Source organism: Merops nubicus, unplaced genomic scaffold (assembly GCF_000691845.1).
Source record: "Merops nubicus isolate BGI_N331 unplaced genomic scaffold, ASM69184v1 scaffold47303, whole genome shotgun sequence".
In the NCBI taxonomy this organism is placed as follows: Eukaryota; Metazoa; Chordata; class Aves; order Coraciiformes; family Meropidae; genus Merops; species Merops nubicus.
Window position 1 is genome coordinate 1 of NW_008601839.1, and position 18,369 is coordinate 18,369.

Sequence of the window (18,369 nt, forward strand, 5' to 3'; positions counted from 1 at the left end):
AGCTTCCCCTCAGCGCGGTGGGGCCCTCGCGCCTCAAGCCTGCCGCACAGCCGCGGTTTGAGCGCGAAAGGTGCGTGGCAGCAGCAGCGCGTCACTCGTCCCCCTCAGCCCCCTGGGCACAGGCATGAAGCAACCCTGGCCCAATACACCTGTGATCATCAACTTTAGGGTAAAATGCAATACTCAAAATATCAGTAGCTTCCACTTTTCTTGAACCACGCAGAGTTTCTCCTAACAGAAAAGACAAGAAGTCAAATTAATGTTAAATTATTTCCAGTAGGTTTAGGCATTGGTTTTATCCCTTGGAAGTTCAATGATTTATAGTGGAAATACAATGAAATTAGTAATGAACTGCCCAAAGTGCTGGTCTGGTTATGCCAGTGTGGGGTAAAAAAAAAATTATGATCCCTCATCAGCTGCCAACAGAAAGCAACCTAGAGGCTGCACATTCCCTCAGCACTGAGGATACTTCTTTGACAGTGTATGACATCGTTTTAGGGTATGAACACACTTCAGCTGCATCCACACTTAGATTATTTTGTGGTTACATTCCTAATTTTTCTCTGGTGCAGCACTAATTGAAAACCAGATAGAATTACGAACAAAGAATTGCAAAATTCCAAAACTCAAAATGCAAGCTCAACTGAGGCACAGCAAGCACTGGGGCTCCAGGAGGTTTATCTCCCCTTTACCTGAAAACACCACCACTTCCCTTGCCAAGTCTATATGGAAAGCAACAGAGCCGTAGCCTGCAAACGGACAATAAAGTTGAGAATGTACTGGGAGCAAACCTGCACACTCAACGAACAGGCCCTGAGAGACCACCAGGAAATGGCTGACTTGCCCCTCTGTAACATGCAACAAAATGGCCGCTTTCCCCTCTGTAATATGTGGCCAAATGGCCGCCTTCCCCCTGTGCGATACGCGGGATTGCCTCAGGGGCAGTCTTGTCGGGCTGCTCCTATCACTTCTGCAAGGCTGAAACACAGGTTACACAGCCTTTTGCCACATGGGTGTATATTGCCAGCTCCTAAGTTTGAGTTAGGATTCCCTTAGTGTGTTGATACTTAATTCTCAAGGAACTCCAGAAGAACAAATCAACAAATCCAAAATAATGTCACACAGATTCATCTTGAATTACTTTATTTTTTACAATAATAAAAAATAAATTAGTCATAAACAAAAATAGTTAGCATTTTTTCATCAAAGAGAAAACGTATACAATATGAAAAGGATGCTGTACAGTTCTGGTTCAGGTGCATTGCTGTGGATACATATTCCTGAACGAGTCAGAAAGCAATTTGCCTATACTCTCCCCCTTTAATTCACTCAAGGAACTGGCTAACCAGAAAGTTTAGAAAATTGTATTATGGATTTACAGTATGACATATATATAAAAATATATATGTAATACCTGTACTAAAAAGCTGGGTTAGTATTATGAAAGAGCTGGACAAAATTTGAATGGTATGTGTAAATAAATACATGTTAGGTCCCTTTTAATAAAAAAAATCTGCCCATTCTAAATATTTGAAATATTTTGGTGCAGTGGCTTGTTCCACAGACACAGCTAAGAATTACATATTTCCCATAGACATCTTGTATTTACAAATAACAACAAAATAAGTTATAATAAAGTATATCCTTCTGCCAAAATCAATTATGAGGGTCAAATACACAATCTTATACATATTAAAAAAGTTAAGGTTTCTTTTGTCTCCAGTCCTTCCAGATCCTTTAGGTAGATCCTGAGTGACTATGATGGGACTTCACAAGCTCGGATGTACTCAACCCCTGCCAAGGCCACTGGTCTCAAGAGACCCAAACACAGCAAGAACAAAACAGTTCAGGGAAAGCAGAAGTGACTGTCACTGGAAGGAATTAAACCGTTCTAGTAATGGGTATACAGAAGATTGGAAACTCACAATCTTAAGAACTTACGGTTGCTAAAAGCTGTGAAGATAGGAGCCAACCGAGTTCAAGGTCTGGTGTGAGCTCTTAAAATGGAATTTCCTCCCTTTCACCAGGTCTGAATTTCATCCACACTACTGAGATATTATAATGATGACAAGTTTGCTTTAAAATAGATTGACAATTCTTAGTGGACGACTTTTCATTTTGGATATAGAAATAACTATTTCACTCCCTTTTCTAAACAACAGCTCATATATCCCCTACAAACATATTCTGTAAGCTTAGGGAAAAAAGGGAGTTCAGTGGTCAAAATTTTATGTTTTGTGTTCCAATTACAGACATACACATAAATTACCTGCCCAATATACAGAACAGCTCTTAAGAGACACTAAATCTTGAGAAAACCAAGTAGAGACAGTTCTTCCTTTTTGAGTGTGAAGAGAATACTCTCTTTTGTTTTTTTTTAATGCCATAGAAGTTAGATGTGAGAATGAAGGGCCACTACATACTTCAAGAGCTGTGCAATCACAGTTTCTGCTGCACAGGAATTAATTCAGTAGGTATTTCAATACTGTGCATTTAAAACTAGCCAACATGGACACACATGAAACCCACTGGACTAGCAGGAACACAGCTCTCTTAATAGCTGGTCTTATTTCTAACACAAATTCTTATCAACCAAATGGCCAGTTCAGGATTTTCACTAATTCTGGTAAAATTGAGTATCGCCATCCAAAGGACCAAAGGCTTGAGATAAAAGAAAGAGAACAGTTGTGGATGTACAAGGGAGACAGGCCAGGATGGAGAAAAGCAAAGTCCCAGAAAACACATTTTACTACTTATGCTGGTATAAAGAGTGGAAGCCAAGTATTTTCTTGAGGGAGGCATAATCTTCCCTTTACTATAAGCTGTTTCTAGCATGCAGTTCTTTCCTCCCCCAGTAGTGACCACTGGCATCTTTTAGGACTCAGACACAGGCAAAGTAAGTAGCAAGGTCCTGGCAAATACTGCTGCCCCATAAGGTCTTCTGTTCCAGAATTTTCACATACTCACTAGTCAGGGCTATACTGACCACCTCTATCAAGTCCATGGACAACTAACCTAAAATACATCCTTGCATTAACATGCTCTGCATTGGGGTTCTTTTCTGTATAAAAGGACCAAACTCTGAACCGCACCATATTGTCATAAAAATGTGATCTAACTGACAGTACTAATGTTAATCACTGCTTTATTCATACTGAAGGGTCTCCATTTGCTGAACAGATTATCTGGGTAATGAGGAAGACACCAGCTCCCCATGCAGGGATACTGAGATAGTCCTGCATTGAGTCAGGGGGCATACACGACAGCTGGACTTCAAGGCTACTAGGTTTGCAAAAACACCCATGTCTCCTACACCACACTCCCCAGTACTCAACTGCCTGCTAACAAGACCCTGTAATTCAGACCCCTGAGGGTCAGATACACTAAAGCAAACACTGACTCTGTCTCATTGCTGGACAAGTCAAACACAAGGTCATTCCCTCAGGAGCAACCCTCATGCTTCCACACTGTCTTCTTCAGTTTCCTCAGCTAGTGAGAGAAAGGGGGAACTCCATGAATTCAGTGCTGCTAACAAATGCTCTCAGACTTGGCATGCAATTGCTATACACAAGCCATTCTACCTGCATATGCTTGGGTCTGACACTGCATAGGAGCTAGAAAACCTGGTGGACCCTTGATAACTTGATAAAAAACTGCACCAGCAGTCCTTAATTTTAGAAGGAAACCGATTTGGGGCACAGTCTGCTCTGGATGGAGCAGACTTTGGCCAGCTGCACGTTTGCAAGACATGAATTCTGCACGCTGCTTTTAACCCTATAAGCAGTTAGATTGCTTAAGACTCTTTAAATCAATGATCTACAGCAGTCTTCCTACACTTACTGTATTGTGAAAGGTAAAAATACTTAAGGCAAAGAAGCATTTTTTTCCACCATTCTGCAGGAGTTTGGCCAATGTTAAAATATCAGAAAAAGAAATTAAATCATTCAAACTCAGAAGCCTGCATAATTTCTTATTATATTGGTTTTACGACTGCTCTAAGTCTACTGCATTCATTAGGGCCACCTCTGATTTATAGTCAAACTAAGATCAGGCCCTCTGCAGGCATCATCCTAAATCAGTGCACTGCTCTACTGAAACAACCACTTGCTATAGTCAGTTTCAAACGTGCACTTTGTGTAAAGGTGAAATCTTTGTGTAGCACTTACTGAGTACAAAGTGCTGAAAAGAAGGGGTCATTAGTTCATTTTGCAGGAACAAGTGTTTTGACTATGCTGACACGAGAAAAGAGGATAAAATTATTAAGTCCAGCAAAATCTGGCATTTTCCTTGTCATGATATGTTTAATTAGATGAAACAATGTTTTTTTATCTGACACATCTGAAAACTGTCCCTTTAATGAAATAAAAAGCTACAATTTGCATAACCATAACCCACTGCTTTGAATTCATAAAGGTGTGTGTACCTTATGTTGTAATAGAGGGTTATATTGGTATGAGTGGTATATGCCCCTTGATATTTAGCTCCCACGAACTCTGCTTACTTTAGTGGCCGCTTTGTGGAGCCTACTACATTATCATCTTTGTCAAATAACCCAAAGGACATATATTCCAAAGCAAAATAACATATTTTTAAAAAAAGACCAGGATTGCCTATGTTTTGAGTCGCTGTCTCACTGCCAAAAGTGTGTGCAAGCAGTTTAAGTTCTATGAAACGATTGCAAACCTGATTAACTCTCTGCATTTCATTCACCTTATGATTTTCAGAAAGCCTTTTTATGAAGCAGTTATCTCCCTCAAGCTGACAGGACACACTTCCTTGGGACAAAAGAGACAACAGCAAAAATTAGGTACTGTATGTGAAGATTTGTTGCTTTTAGACCACAGGAGTTCCACATTCCTTTGGCTTCCAGCACACAAACTGAGGTGACTAGTACTACACCCAGCAACCTTTGCCTCCACCCTCTCTCTTCTATACTCTCTTGCCCCACTGTCCTACATCCTCGCCACAAAAGCAGTAAGAAGAAAATAATACACAATGGATCTCAAACATGGTCTTCATCAGTAACAAGACACCCTAATCACTGTTGTATCACATCACTGGGAGTGATTTAACATAAATTATCAAAAATAATTTTCAACTTGGACAATAGGCACCTTAGAAAGAGATGCATAGTTTGGTATCACTAATTAGTAAGCAATATGTAATAAACTGTAATAAACAGCTGAATAAGCAGAGATGTGTATTTTTTTCCCCTCATCCTTAGTTAAACATTTGAAAGACCTCTCAAGTAAAGGCTAGAGGATGTGCAGATAATGCAAAATTTTTCATCTGGACTGCACAGTACATTCTACTTGCTTTTAGCAAGTTCCAAGGCTGAATATAGTAATTGCAGAAATGAAGAATCATCACCTAAATTCCACCTAAGTCTGGAGCCATTCTTGAGTGGTAGAAAAGGAGTGGTATGAAAAGATCTGCCTGATGAAACACTGCCTAAAAAAAAGACAGGTATGTTGTAATAATTGATCAAACCCTGAAGAATGTCAATAGCTAAGATGACCTTTTTACAGCTACTCAGTTACTACACTGGTATTACTGCCTAATAGCAAAAGTAACAGACTACTATAAAGCACAGTCATGCATCCTTTGGTGGTTGTTGCAGAAACTGGTGATCTATCCAGATTGGGTCTGGATAAAGTACTTTGGTACAGTAGCTGTTAAGCAACAGCGCAGAGACAAGACTTTAGGCAAGATACCGGTTCACTGAAGTAACTGCCCTACCAAAATGAGACCGTGCCAAGGGAAACAACCACATTTTTTTAAAACCAGCAAAGCCTCTTTACCTTTCTGGTAAATCTGTCTCACGGACAGCTGCAGTTGTTAAGTCTTAAAGGGCTAGACATTAGTGGCACTCTGGTAGGTAACCTATTTTAAAATCCACACAAAATTAGAAAAGTGTAACTTTAAGAGTTTATGAATTAAATATAAAGGCACTTTTTGGCAGTCAAGTGTATATATATTTGCTGCCCAAGGACAGGAAGCTAGTTAAAAGTACAATTGACAGAGCTTAACAGTGACTAATTTATTATGCATGGACTGAAATAATTAAAAATATATGTTGGAGTGCTCAGAAACATGATAAATGTGTCTTCAAAGGTCTTCTTCCTTGTCAAGTCATTTTTCTCATGTGCATGCTTCATTGATTTAGTCATTTAAGGCAGCTGAAAATAGCAAGTAAGAGTTAGCACTCAAATGCAGCAGCTGCACCCATACCGGTCAAACATCTCCAGTAATTGCCTGTGATTGATCTAGTTTTCATTAATTTCATAATACTAAGGCTGATTTGTTCTTCAAATAATTATTTGATGAGCAGGTGCAAAGAATAGTATCACTAAAAATTAATGCTTTATAAGATCATGGTTTTACAATAAACATTTTAAAAAACAGTAACTGCACAATAACTGTAACTGAAAGGGTGTGAGATTTAACCATAGTCTTGATGTACTCAGCAATATAAAAAACCATCTCTAAGAAACTAAAATCTTCTGCCGTCAAAACAGTTAACACTGTTCAAGCTCCATCTGAAGACCAATGTTGCTGCTTTGAGTAGAATAGTATTTGTTATCTACGTCCTAGAAACCCTGATTGTCTGTTTGCCACCCGCGTACAGGATGCACAACATGCTGTTTTGTAGTATGTGTAGACACAGAGCCGGGCCTGAACCACCACATTGCAATTGTAGTATTTATCTTTGCAGTTCTCATCTGTGGAGAAAAAAGGAGAGGAAAAACAGAAGAACACAGTATTAGAGCAACAAATAACCAATCGCCTTTCTTTTTACCATGTAAAATCCCTTAGACCTGTAATTTTATGTTCATTGTCAGGTTAAAATAGGCTACCTATGCAAATAAATTATTCAAGATCTTCTACTTTTAATATAAAGATATATAAAACAGTGGAGATATGTACCTATCCCCGTTTATACTGTTGTGGGGGTACTGGGGGGAGGGGGCTTTGTTGCAATAATTTTTTTGAACACAAAATTTGTCTTGAATAAAGATGATAGGAAGGTCTCTAGTATTTTCCACTTATGTACCTGTCCACTTCATGTTTAGATTCAAAAGGTACTAATCTCTTGTGGTAATGTACAGAAGGCACCAGAATCTGTAAGTGTTATTCTGAAGTACTGATGAATCCAAATACCAGAAAATAGTGAACTGTGTGCCTACTTACAAATATTACAAATGGTTTAAAATAACTAGGCTTAAACCCCCCAAAAGCTGGTGCTCTTAAAATTTCCCATTTTCCCAAGCTGTTAGGATGTGGTCTGTTCACACTTTTAAGTTTTTCTTTACAACCACTAGGGTTAGAGATACTTTTTTTTAGTGACAAATAACATTTTCGCATGATCATGCATGTGATCACAGAAACTGAGATGTTAAGAGAAGAACAGAATGACAAAATACTAACAGCAGATGTAAGAAAGAGCAATTCTGTACAAACCTGATTTAAATAAAGGAATAACAACATAAGATCAGTAATAACTTTAACATTGGTATACCAGTTTTTTAATACAGTTATCTTAAATTATGTTGAAGAATAACTGTCAACTGAAAATTGTTGTAGAGCATAAGAGTTAGAACGGTTTTGAAATACTTACATCTTCCTTTCCCAAGTCACTCTCATTACTATTAAAATCATATCTGTATAGGATTCTACTAATTCCAATGCCAAATTATGTGTATATTTGCTACATACAAAATAAAACTGCTTAATTGCCCTTTGTTAATTGCCCTCAGTTTAATGTTATTGGTTCTTATAGAACCTGTTACCCAATATAGGATATCATAAATGGCAATATTTTTTTGTTTTTAAGACTCTGCCAAGAATCACCTTTGAGAATACAAGGAGGCTGCATAAAACCACCATTTTCACGGAGGCAGATTTCTCACGTTGCCAGCAACTTTAAAAGTAAGACGGTTTCTTACATATTACAAGGAAAGTGTTTTTAATTGGAAATGAAAACTTACTTTTACACCACAGAAAAGAGCTATATTTTGAGTAAAAATAAAACCTTGAACTTAAAGAAAATGTACTCTGTAACCTCTGCAAGGCTATTAAGTATTTTCTCCACTAGATGGAGTTCCAGAATTACAACAGAAGCTTCCTTACCTATTTCAGGGACACAATCTTGTGTGTTACAGGGTTCTTTTTCTTCAGGTTTAAGCTGTGGATCACACTGAGTACTGGCTGTCATGTTGTCCGATAGACATCGTACCTCTCGAACTCGAAATCCTCCTTCACAGGATTTGGAACACTGAAACACAAAAGCTGAAGTTCATGAATACCATATGAGATGTGCAAATACAGAAAGGGGGAAGAAAAAAAAAAAAAGAAAAAAAAAAAAAAAAAAAGGGAAATCTTGAAGCCAGACCCAGGTACCACTGTGTAGCCTTCTATCAACTTCACCATTCCTGTTGTTTTTTGTTTTCTAAATGTAGAATCCTTGCCAGAGAGGCATAATTTTGTTAAAGGTTCAGAAGCATTTTTGAACCAACAGGGGCAACAACTGGACAAGCAAACATGGTAGACACTGTGCAACTGAAAGCACACTAGAATTTATTAGCTAGCTTCTTGCTTCTCTAATTAGTCTTGTTCTTCACTGCTTATTTATACGTACCTCTCAAATCTACTCTTTCCACAGTGTTCCCATTTCTTTCTTTAAAAACTTCCTGCACTGGACTTTACTACTTGACTGCACTGCTCTCCACTGCCCTTTTGCCTCTATTTATATACAATCAGGAATAATTTTAATTGCCTTTTTTTTCTAGTGCTCAATTACTTTTCAATTCTTGCAGCACAACAATTTCACTAAGCATTACAGGTTTCTTTGAATTTCTAAAGAAAATACTTCTGTGCTCCTTCAAAATCTGTCATGAAGCCAGACTTTTGTGCTTGCTTGTCATGGTTTTTTTAAAGCCAATTATTACACATTTCTGCCCATACTGAAGCAAATCCCCTGTAGACTTCAAGTATTTTGCCCCAGTGAGGTCTTTGAGATTTGGCTCACTGTCCAGTTTGACCTAAATGCTCACAAACTTAATTAAACCCGGGTCATTTATAATTATTAAAACCTTAATAGTCCCAAACTAGTAAGAAGGTTTTCTTCCTAATTTTTTTTTTGGCATAATTATTTCTTTTCCTAACATAGCAAAACCAACTTACCACTATCATAAAATCAGATATTGTAGCATACTAACTAAAATATTCTCAATAATACATTCTTAAATTGTGCTTTCATTTTTAAGTACAACCTTTCTCCACTTGAGCAAATATGTAGCCCTGTGGTGACAAGTAATAGGACACTTGTGGTTTTTTATACAGTTACTCTTGTTACCTGCCTACATAGAATATTGTAATTATCCCACATTCAACGATAAGAAATTCAGTTCAGGTCTGTGGAGACCTTAAGCACTTAAAATGGAACCAAGATAGAATGTAGGTGTTACACAGAACACACTACGCACAAAGTCCAGCACTGCATGCTAGCCAGCCATTAACATCCATGGCTGAGAGCCCGTGCTGTTTATCTTAGGTCATATGAAAAAGTCTGCTGAAGATATGAACTGGATCATTTCGAAACCTAGTAGAGAGGCTTTGAGCCTGCTATTCTGCTCACAGCTAACCCCATAAATCCCTTCTCTTCAGGTTTAACAGTAAGAAGTAGCAAATACTCTGTTGATAACAGTAACGGTATCAGGAGAATTGAAATATGTTTAGAATATGATCTTGTCAAATCTCAGCTAGCGTATGTATTTGCTGCTGCAGTGAAGACGGTCACAAAGGTTTAGAACCTAAAGGATTTTTTGACACCACTTCTTAGGAAGTAGGCACTTAAACAGTAACTAGGATTCTCTAAATACTTATCAGTTTCTCAGTCTTAGCATCTTGTTTCTTCTGTGCCTGCCAAAGAGAGCATCTATTTCCACTTTCAGAAGAAATTTATCTGCTGCATTCTAGGGATGCAGAGAGCTGTATCTCTTGTGTGTACACACCTGTAGGCTCACATTTGAAAATGGGTTTGCTGATGTGTTTTGCTAAGGGGAAGTTATTTAATCTGAACTATCAGCTCACTAAAGAATCCAGATAATTTTCAGCAGCATCGAAGAACCTACTTCCATCTACGTGGCTTTACTATGAGCCTCATTTGGATGTTGTTTTCAAATACACATCTATATTTGCAATTGAGGAAGAAAAATTAGGACTCCCTTCAGCTGATTTGTTTTGTTAAAACCATCCTACCTACTTTTCTGCTTTCTAGTGCTGCCAGCAGGCCAGTCATATAATTGAGTGTTAGTAAAAGGAAAAAACAAAACAATTTCTCTCATGTTGTGTGGATTAAGTATTTCCAAAGTTTCCTGACTAACACAACTCAAACTGAAGCCATCTGAGGTGCTTCACCATTTCAGAGCTGTCATTCAGAATTTGACTTAAGGCTCATAGAAGGGTGTTACTGTATTAGATACAATGTCACCTAAGCAGTTTTCACACTGGCTTTCATTCTAAGATGACAATGGACTTTCTGATTTTCATTTAGAAGAAAAATGTAGATTTTTTTTGTAAAAATCATGTAAATGTTGCCAGGCATAGGAAATAATGAAAAGACAGATGAAATCGAAGTGTTTTGTGGCACTGGTGATTACAGTTGGTCCCCTTCCAGGGGAAACTGAAGATACGTGAAGCTCTACAATAAGTTTACTCTCAGTAAACTTCTATTACAGTGAAGAGTTTACAGTAACATATTATGGTAAAACTGACTTTAAAAACTGAACTCATCCCTCATTCTTTACTAAATGTTCCTTAATTGTAATTAAACTAGAGGTCTGGAAAGAACTTTGTAGTGCACTACATAGTCTCATTATAAGGCAAACCAACTTTGTAACAGGAAGGTTCTTGGAAGAAGAGATCTCTGATGAAAAGGCATCTATGCAGTGTCTCCTTCTGGTTAAGATACCTGCTAACGTTCCTAAGCTCCACTGGGTACTGAAGAGTGTGCTTTCTTTTTAGGATCATTCTTGTGCCAGAATGAGTCGATTTCATGATCAATGGTTTTATCCAAACAGTGTTCCCTTTCAATATCCATGGAAAAAGATGTATCAAACAAAACCAGATGTGGAAAAGCATGATAGACTTACTGTGCTCCATTCTGTATGAAACCACTTAGATCCACAGGGTTTGAGGTAGCAGGATTGCTGGCTGGGAGGTTTTTCCAAATATGAACATTCATAGGGGTTCAAAACATCAAAATTATCTTCAGTTTTCCTAACACAAATTACTTCTCTTTGTTGAGTTCCACTGCCACATTCAGTAGAGCACTGTATCAGAGAAGAATAAAAAATGGTGGAATATGTTATTCTGCTTAAGTCCTGTAACTTGTTTCTCCACATTATTTCTTTCTGAAGTAAAGCAACACACACACATATACACATATACTTGCATTTTAAATTACTATTCAAATAGGAAAATTGGTAAAGTTTTGCTTATTCCCTATTCTTGGATGCATACCTAGACAATAGCAGCCAAATTCCATTTCCTTACTTTTATGTGTTCTTTCCTCAGTAAAATGAACTTAACTGTATCTTTCATCACTGGCACATATATCTCTTGAAGAGAAAGGAAAAGGGTAAAGTACTCCTTAAGTTCCTGTGATAGGGATTTTAACTCTCAGAACCAGAATTGTAGCCTAGATAAACCCTCAGTTGTTACTATTATTCGTATGTAGTACTAACAAGGTAGCCAGCAGTCCCAGCTAGGAACCAGGACAAGTAAATGCTGAAGGATGTAGTAATGACTTAATTCATCAAGTGACTAACAACTCTAAGTGTCGGGTATTACGTATTTAATTTTTAATCTTGAAAATGGTTACAGTGGTTAAAAACGACTTGTCTGGATTTTTATTCCATGTGGTACCACAGACTCCAAACATATTTCTAGTTATTTTTATGAAGAAGAAGATATATGACTGTAAGTGTACATTTGGAGAAATCTAAAAGTATAATTTTGCGTCGGTACAAAAAGAAATGTTATTTACTTCTCTAATAAAAAGAGAAGCATAACCCGCTTGCTTCATAAATGGGAGGACTGTATGCACTGAAGCAAGACTGTATGCGCCGCACTGAACCTTTGAGGGTTATAAGGCCAGAGCACAGTTTTGCAGCTTTACAAATCCCCACACTCTGTGGTTTTCAGAAAATGCCTTGATCTGCCAGGGTGTTCTTTTCATGTTTGCAAGTATCTATGTGATGCAGTGTTGGTTCCAGTTCTGAAAAGCAAATTTTACTCACATGGACTCTTAGTGACCATTTAAAGGTTAAATACACACACTGCACTGTTCCTGGCACTTGTAAAAGGGTTTTTAGAAGATGATGTCAGCAACATACTGGTCTCCATGTTGTGCAAAGTACTATGGTTTTCAAAGGCTTTTTCTAGTCTAAACCAATCAAGCGTTATTAAAAGTGGAGATTTTGTTTATATTTTGAGTGGAATTCATGATTCCTTTAGCAGATACCCACAAAAACATTGAGCTGAATAAAGACCTTTGAGACGAATGCACCCAATTAAGTTCTACCGGAAATAACATAACTGCAATTTCTTTAACACCAAACATCTCTGTCACTGCTTGTGTCTGCATACTGTCTGCTTTCAGTTTGGTAGTCAGGAGTCAGAAGCCAGCCAGTCGAACAGATGTCAGATACTTCTGTCAGGCAACATACAGAAAAGACTCTGCATCCTTTGTATGCATCAAACAATTCCATCTCAAGCAAAGAAGGAAGGTGAATTAGCTTAGAAGAAGAGGAAACTATAAAGAGATGAAACTTTCTTATTTGAAACAGAATAGGAATAGTCAGGATGCATTCTCTGTGCTACAAGAATGAATACCAGGTTCCTATTCACCTGCATGGAGTGGTGTGAGTAACAAGGCCCAGATTTTAATTTGTCATTAGAACTGAGGCTAGTTATGTTTTAAATCTGAATTTGTTACTACTTGCATACAATACAAGTAATTACCACTTCACTTGAATGCATCAGTGTAGCAGTAGCACTGTAATCTCCATCTCAGCTGTAGCAGATCAATGGAAGAATTTACCTTGAGGAAAGAGCATCAGGATACAGACTAGGAGAAAATCTTATTTTGCTCAAAGTTAAAAAACAGGTGCTGAAAAGCACCTAACATCATCTCAGCAAAATGTCAGAAAAAAAAAAATCCAGCTACTCCACAGAGGTGCAGAAATACCTTATGGCACACATCCTCATCGTGCAAAAATACAGTTTTAAAATGAAAATAACAGGAGAAAACAAATACATATGTTAGATATAGAGCTCACCTGTGTCCAGCCCCCAGCAAACCACTCCACTTTACCAGCACAGAGACCATTATTACAGGGAGTTGTTTCAGAGGGTCTGTTATTGCCACAGCCTTCCAGAGGCAAACTGCTGACATGGTTCGTCATGCACACCACTGAGCGCGTACGGACTCCCTCACCGCACTCTGCAGAACACTGGGGAGCAAAAGAGAGAATATGTGCAGAACAGTCTGCCCCTCAGACTGTGCAATAAAATGAGAAGCACAATCAGGAAAAGGAAATGGATTCACGCAAAGTTGATAATTTTCACTGGTAATTCAGCTGCAGCAGTTACCTTACAGTTTCATACGTTTGAAGACACTACAAGTAGTACCTGTCCTTTACAGTCACAAATTAAAGAAACTGAGGGATTAGGGAAGAAAGAAATCCTCTTTAATGGGTTATTAGCTTTCTTACTTTTCCATCCTTCATCCAGCGTGTAAATGCTTTCAGTTTTTGTTTTATTCACCTTTTTTATACCAGTTAATAGATCTGAGGAGGGATAATTTCAATATGCAGCTTTTCAGATAGCAGTCATACTTCTGCCTTTGAATTGTTCCATCAGTTTCTTCGACCATTCAAGTTGTCAGCCAGGTGAGCTCTTATACTGGTTAAAAAAAACAAGGCTAGAAAGACTCTGAGGACTGTGGTAGTAAACTGACTGCACAGTGCATCTGGGAACTTTTCCATGTAACAAGCTGACACAGTATGAGAGCATAATGAAGTAGAAAAATTAAATTTTTTTTTGTCACCTGTTTCCAAAAGATTCAGGTGAATACTCAGCAAATAACTGAGATTACCACTAATTATTGCCCAGCCTGTTTCAATTGTAAGTTGCTAATCAGTTTTAACAGAAGAGGTGGCCATAGAAGTTCATGTAAATTCAACTTTGTGTTCTAATGATACGACTTCCCAGTAACTAACAATCACCATTCTCAACTTTACACTGTTAGAATTCTGAAAGCTGTAATAGTGACACGTCACATATTTTGAGACAGTATGTATGACATCCATAAATCACACAGGATATATTCCATTTATGCCCTTACAGTTTAGTCATTCATCTACTTCAGTGAGAAAGTCTCTGATACGCCACTGTTCTTGGCAACGTCAAACTACTGGAATTTAAAAACCAGGAACACATGAGAAATAATGGTGTTAAGACTTTTTTTCTTGCTTAATTCTTTCTTACCCTTCCCTTTTTTTTAAAGAAAATGCATTTGGTATTTCACATCTAGACAGTTGAAATAAAGAAAAAAACATGTGCAGCTCACTGAAAGATATGTATGCAACTGAATTTAAACAATTACAAACAATTGTACTGCACACACAAAGAAAATCACAAGTAAATGGTAGAAAAAGATGGATTTGATTTTCAGATTTAGCTTTTAACATACAATGTCATTAGTTAGAAGAAACTCTATTACTTCCACAATGAACAGTACATTCCTTGTGAATGAATGTAACTTTCTATTGGAACATTTTTTAATATTTTATTGAATAAAAGTAAGAATGACTGGTGATGAGGCACAGAGCTGACCATTAGCTTCATATGGCTGCCATCAGTAATAGTGTAAGGGTTAGCAACCAGCAGCTAACTACAGAACAGCAGATGCCACAAAAGCAGCACTATTAATAGCGGATCAACCAATACAGTCATTCATCTTCTCGAGAGACCAGTGACTGAACATACAATTGGTTGCAAACTACTCTTCACTTACACTGAAGAATACTTATTATTTGTGTGAAATGTGGTCATGTTGTATTTATCCGACAGATACAGTAAAAAAAAAATTCCACAGATACAGCAGTAAAACATTTTTCTATCAGCAAGCTGTCTTTCTTTCACAGGATATTCAAATAGAAGGGCAAAACTTTCTTCAAATGGAATCTCTAGAAAACTATAAAAAGTGATTCAACTTTATAAAAATCTTTTCTTAATAAATAAAATATAAATTTGGAATAACTAGAAATTCAGAATTTAAAGAGATGCTTATGTACTCCATAGGAACAGGAAAAAATTGCTCATAGTTTGGAACTGTTTCTTTATCTGTAAGACTGAATAATTAAGCTCACTTAAATAATGCCTGTATGTAACATAATGAACTTTTTTTATTGGTGGTGCACAACAAAATTTCCCTCTTTCACACCGATATGTAGAATATACTTACCTCCTCAGCAAACCAGATCTGATGGCTGAGGAGGTCTTTTCAAAGTAAACTGGCCAAATCTTGGAAAATACAAGAATTATGTAAATTATGCTAGTAGCAAATATTTTCCTGTTTGTGCAAACTAAAACTAAACTAGACCCATTACCAACAGCCCACTCCTAGGTAAACTGACTGTTTAAATGAGCCCCATAAAATGGCTACCTTTCAGACCCACTGTACAGAAAGACATTTTGTGACTTTGTATTTTATCCATGGCAGTATGTTCAATTACGCTACGCATGAAGAACTATGCATACACTCTGCAAATACTTCCCTTATTTCTAAGTAATTTTCATTTGACAATCTAACTTGCTTTACTGCTTTGCAAATCAGAGCTGGGAACAAGTTTAGTGTATAAAGTCACACAGAAAATCTCCATATTCTTATGTTGTAAATGATCATGCATGAAATTAGGCTTACATATCGAATAACAAAGGAAATACCAAAGGGGAAGGTATAGGGTTGTCCCACCCTCTGCTGTAAGATTTACTACAGACCAACCACCCTCAAAGGATTTACAAAGCAAACTGAAACCTAAATGTTTCTGCATTAAGTATTTATTTTTTCATCTTTTTTAAATTCCTTTCAGTAAAAATCTTCCGTATGAAAGCCATGATTTCCAAAGCTCAAGGCAGGAAAGGAGTGTTTGGATAATGGATCGTCTCCCTTTCATTTTCACAACTGACACACCCGCTACTTTCAATTTTGTGCCATTGATTTGTTGCAGTGATACATAGTAACTGCTATAACCTAACACTGTATGACATAAGGTACTTTCACAAACTGTAATTTCTCTGTTCTGATCCTATTATTAAAGATATTTTGTTTCACTGCCTTGTTTTAATTGGCAGAAATGCCTCAAGAATCTTATTCTGGCGAACACCCTCCCTAGTTTTAAAGAGTCTGCCATTCCTCCTCTTCCTGAGGTCCTTCCCTTCTGAGTTCAGTTTCAAAAGCTTTCCATTCCCATTAAAAACTAAAAATAAAATGCCCCTCCTAATCCAGTGTTCTGACAGTTGTCAGAAAACAACTGTAAAAGCAGTCAAGAAAATAAGGCTAGTACCTGCAAACTTTGAAAACTGCAACTGGAAGCCCGAACTTTTGTCACAGTCACAGGGCATGGCAGAGCAAAAAACTGGTGCCAGTTCCCTTTCACTGATGTGCCCGCCGTACTGATTACCCTCCACTGGGATGACAGACAATAGGAAAGAGGCAGCAGGACATCTATCAGAACTCAAGAGTCCTTTCACCCAGGTCTCAGCATCATTGCTAGCCTTAATTACATTTTAAAACAACAACCAATTGAATTCCAGTAAAACGTCCCCATTTGTGCAGCATTTCTGCCTGCCACACTTTAAGCTTCATCACTTTAATTATTCCCCACAATATAATAAAGCTTTTTATGAATCATCCTCCTGATGTTACACTATTGCAAAAAATAAAAACACTAATCTGTGTTTGAAATAAATTTATGGAACTCCTTAGCCTCATTTGACTTATTCTGAAAAAATCCCTTTCAGAAGGGATTTTAGAAGGATTATGCAACCTTTGTTTTTGCAATAATAAACTATGAATTGTACTCCAGAAGCTCACTTCTGCCACAGTTCCAGCACTGGGGGCACATTTTCAAAGGATACAAAACTGCTTTCTTAAGGAAAAAAAAAAAAGTTAAAAGGTGAGGGGTAGTCAGAAATTCCCTTATGTATTGCCAAAACGCTTTCTGATCTCTGGTTTAAATTACTTCCTTTTAGAGTCCATCTATGCATACAGTAGGTGCTGGATCGGATGTCAAACCATCGCTCTCTGTTGAGTCTACTATGTATTTGATAACACTGCTGGTACTTGCGTATTACTAATGCTCTCCAAAGTAAGTAACACTAAAGAACAAACTTCCTTCACTCTCTGGCTCACACAATATCACTTACCTTAAGAGCTGTAGGGACTTACCAGAGCATGAGTGCACCAGTACACCTTACTGGCCCTGACCAGCCTCAACTATGGCCTCCACCTACACCTTTGTCCGTAGGCCCAGGGTCTCCATTTGACCTCAACCCTGGTCCATCAGTGCCTGCCTGAGCTTTATCAGAGATGTGCCTCTTCCCAGCCACAGCCTGGGCACAGGCCCCATTGATCCCTCCTCCTTGGACTCGCTTCCTAGCTTGACCCTGACTCTGCCTCATTACCATGGGCCTGCCCCAGGAACAATGGGCTGTGTTTGACCCTGGTTACTGTCACTGGACCTGTTCGCAAACCCATTTCCCAGCTTGACCTTAGACCTGCCTCATCACCATGACCCTGCCTGATAATCTAGACTCATTTGCCTCTGCCTGTCACCTAAAAGCCTGCCCTGCTGATCTAACAGGAATACTGTGGGTCTTAGCTGGCAAGGGTCCTCTGTGCCATGCAGACTTTTCTATGCTGACATCTATCTAAAGTAGCTGAAATGGGGCAAAGAGAGATTAGGTCTAGAGAAGAAAACAGAAGGTCTGTAAGTCTATCAAACATCTTCAAAACTCTCCTGGCTATATGTTTCACTGCAAATCATGACATGAATGCAAAACTTCTATTTCCAGATGATTCCCATATGGTATGGTAGAAGGGGGGTCTATATCACCACAGGGGAAATCTTGTTTTCATTTTATATTGAAAATGAATAAACAATGATAATCAAAAATAATGTAATACCTGCACAAACTCCATGGTGGTATCTTCCCCCCTTCCCCCCAATCCAGTAGATTTTACATGAACTATCCAGATTTAAGTAAAAAACAGTGAAAGAATAGTGTGAGCTACAATAT

General features: G+C 37.9%; 1 protein-coding gene across 1 annotated transcript in view; it reads right to left on the reverse strand.

Moving 5' to 3' along the window:
- Positions 1–6,453: 6,453 nt before the first annotated feature.
- THSD4 (thrombospondin, type I, domain containing 4) overlaps positions 6,454–18,369 on the reverse strand; it is a gene marked incomplete at its 5' end in the record, with an annotated part of 32,251 nt that continues 20,335 nt past the window's right edge. The window contains 4 exons of the mRNA XM_008938110.1: positions 6,454–6,722; positions 8,131–8,275; positions 11,154–11,333; positions 13,344–13,517. Coding sequence (XP_008936358.1) covers positions 6,580–6,722; positions 8,131–8,275; positions 11,154–11,333; positions 13,344–13,517 — 642 coding nt within the window. The remainder of the gene's footprint in view (positions 6,723–8,130; positions 8,276–11,153; positions 11,334–13,343; positions 13,518–18,369) is intronic.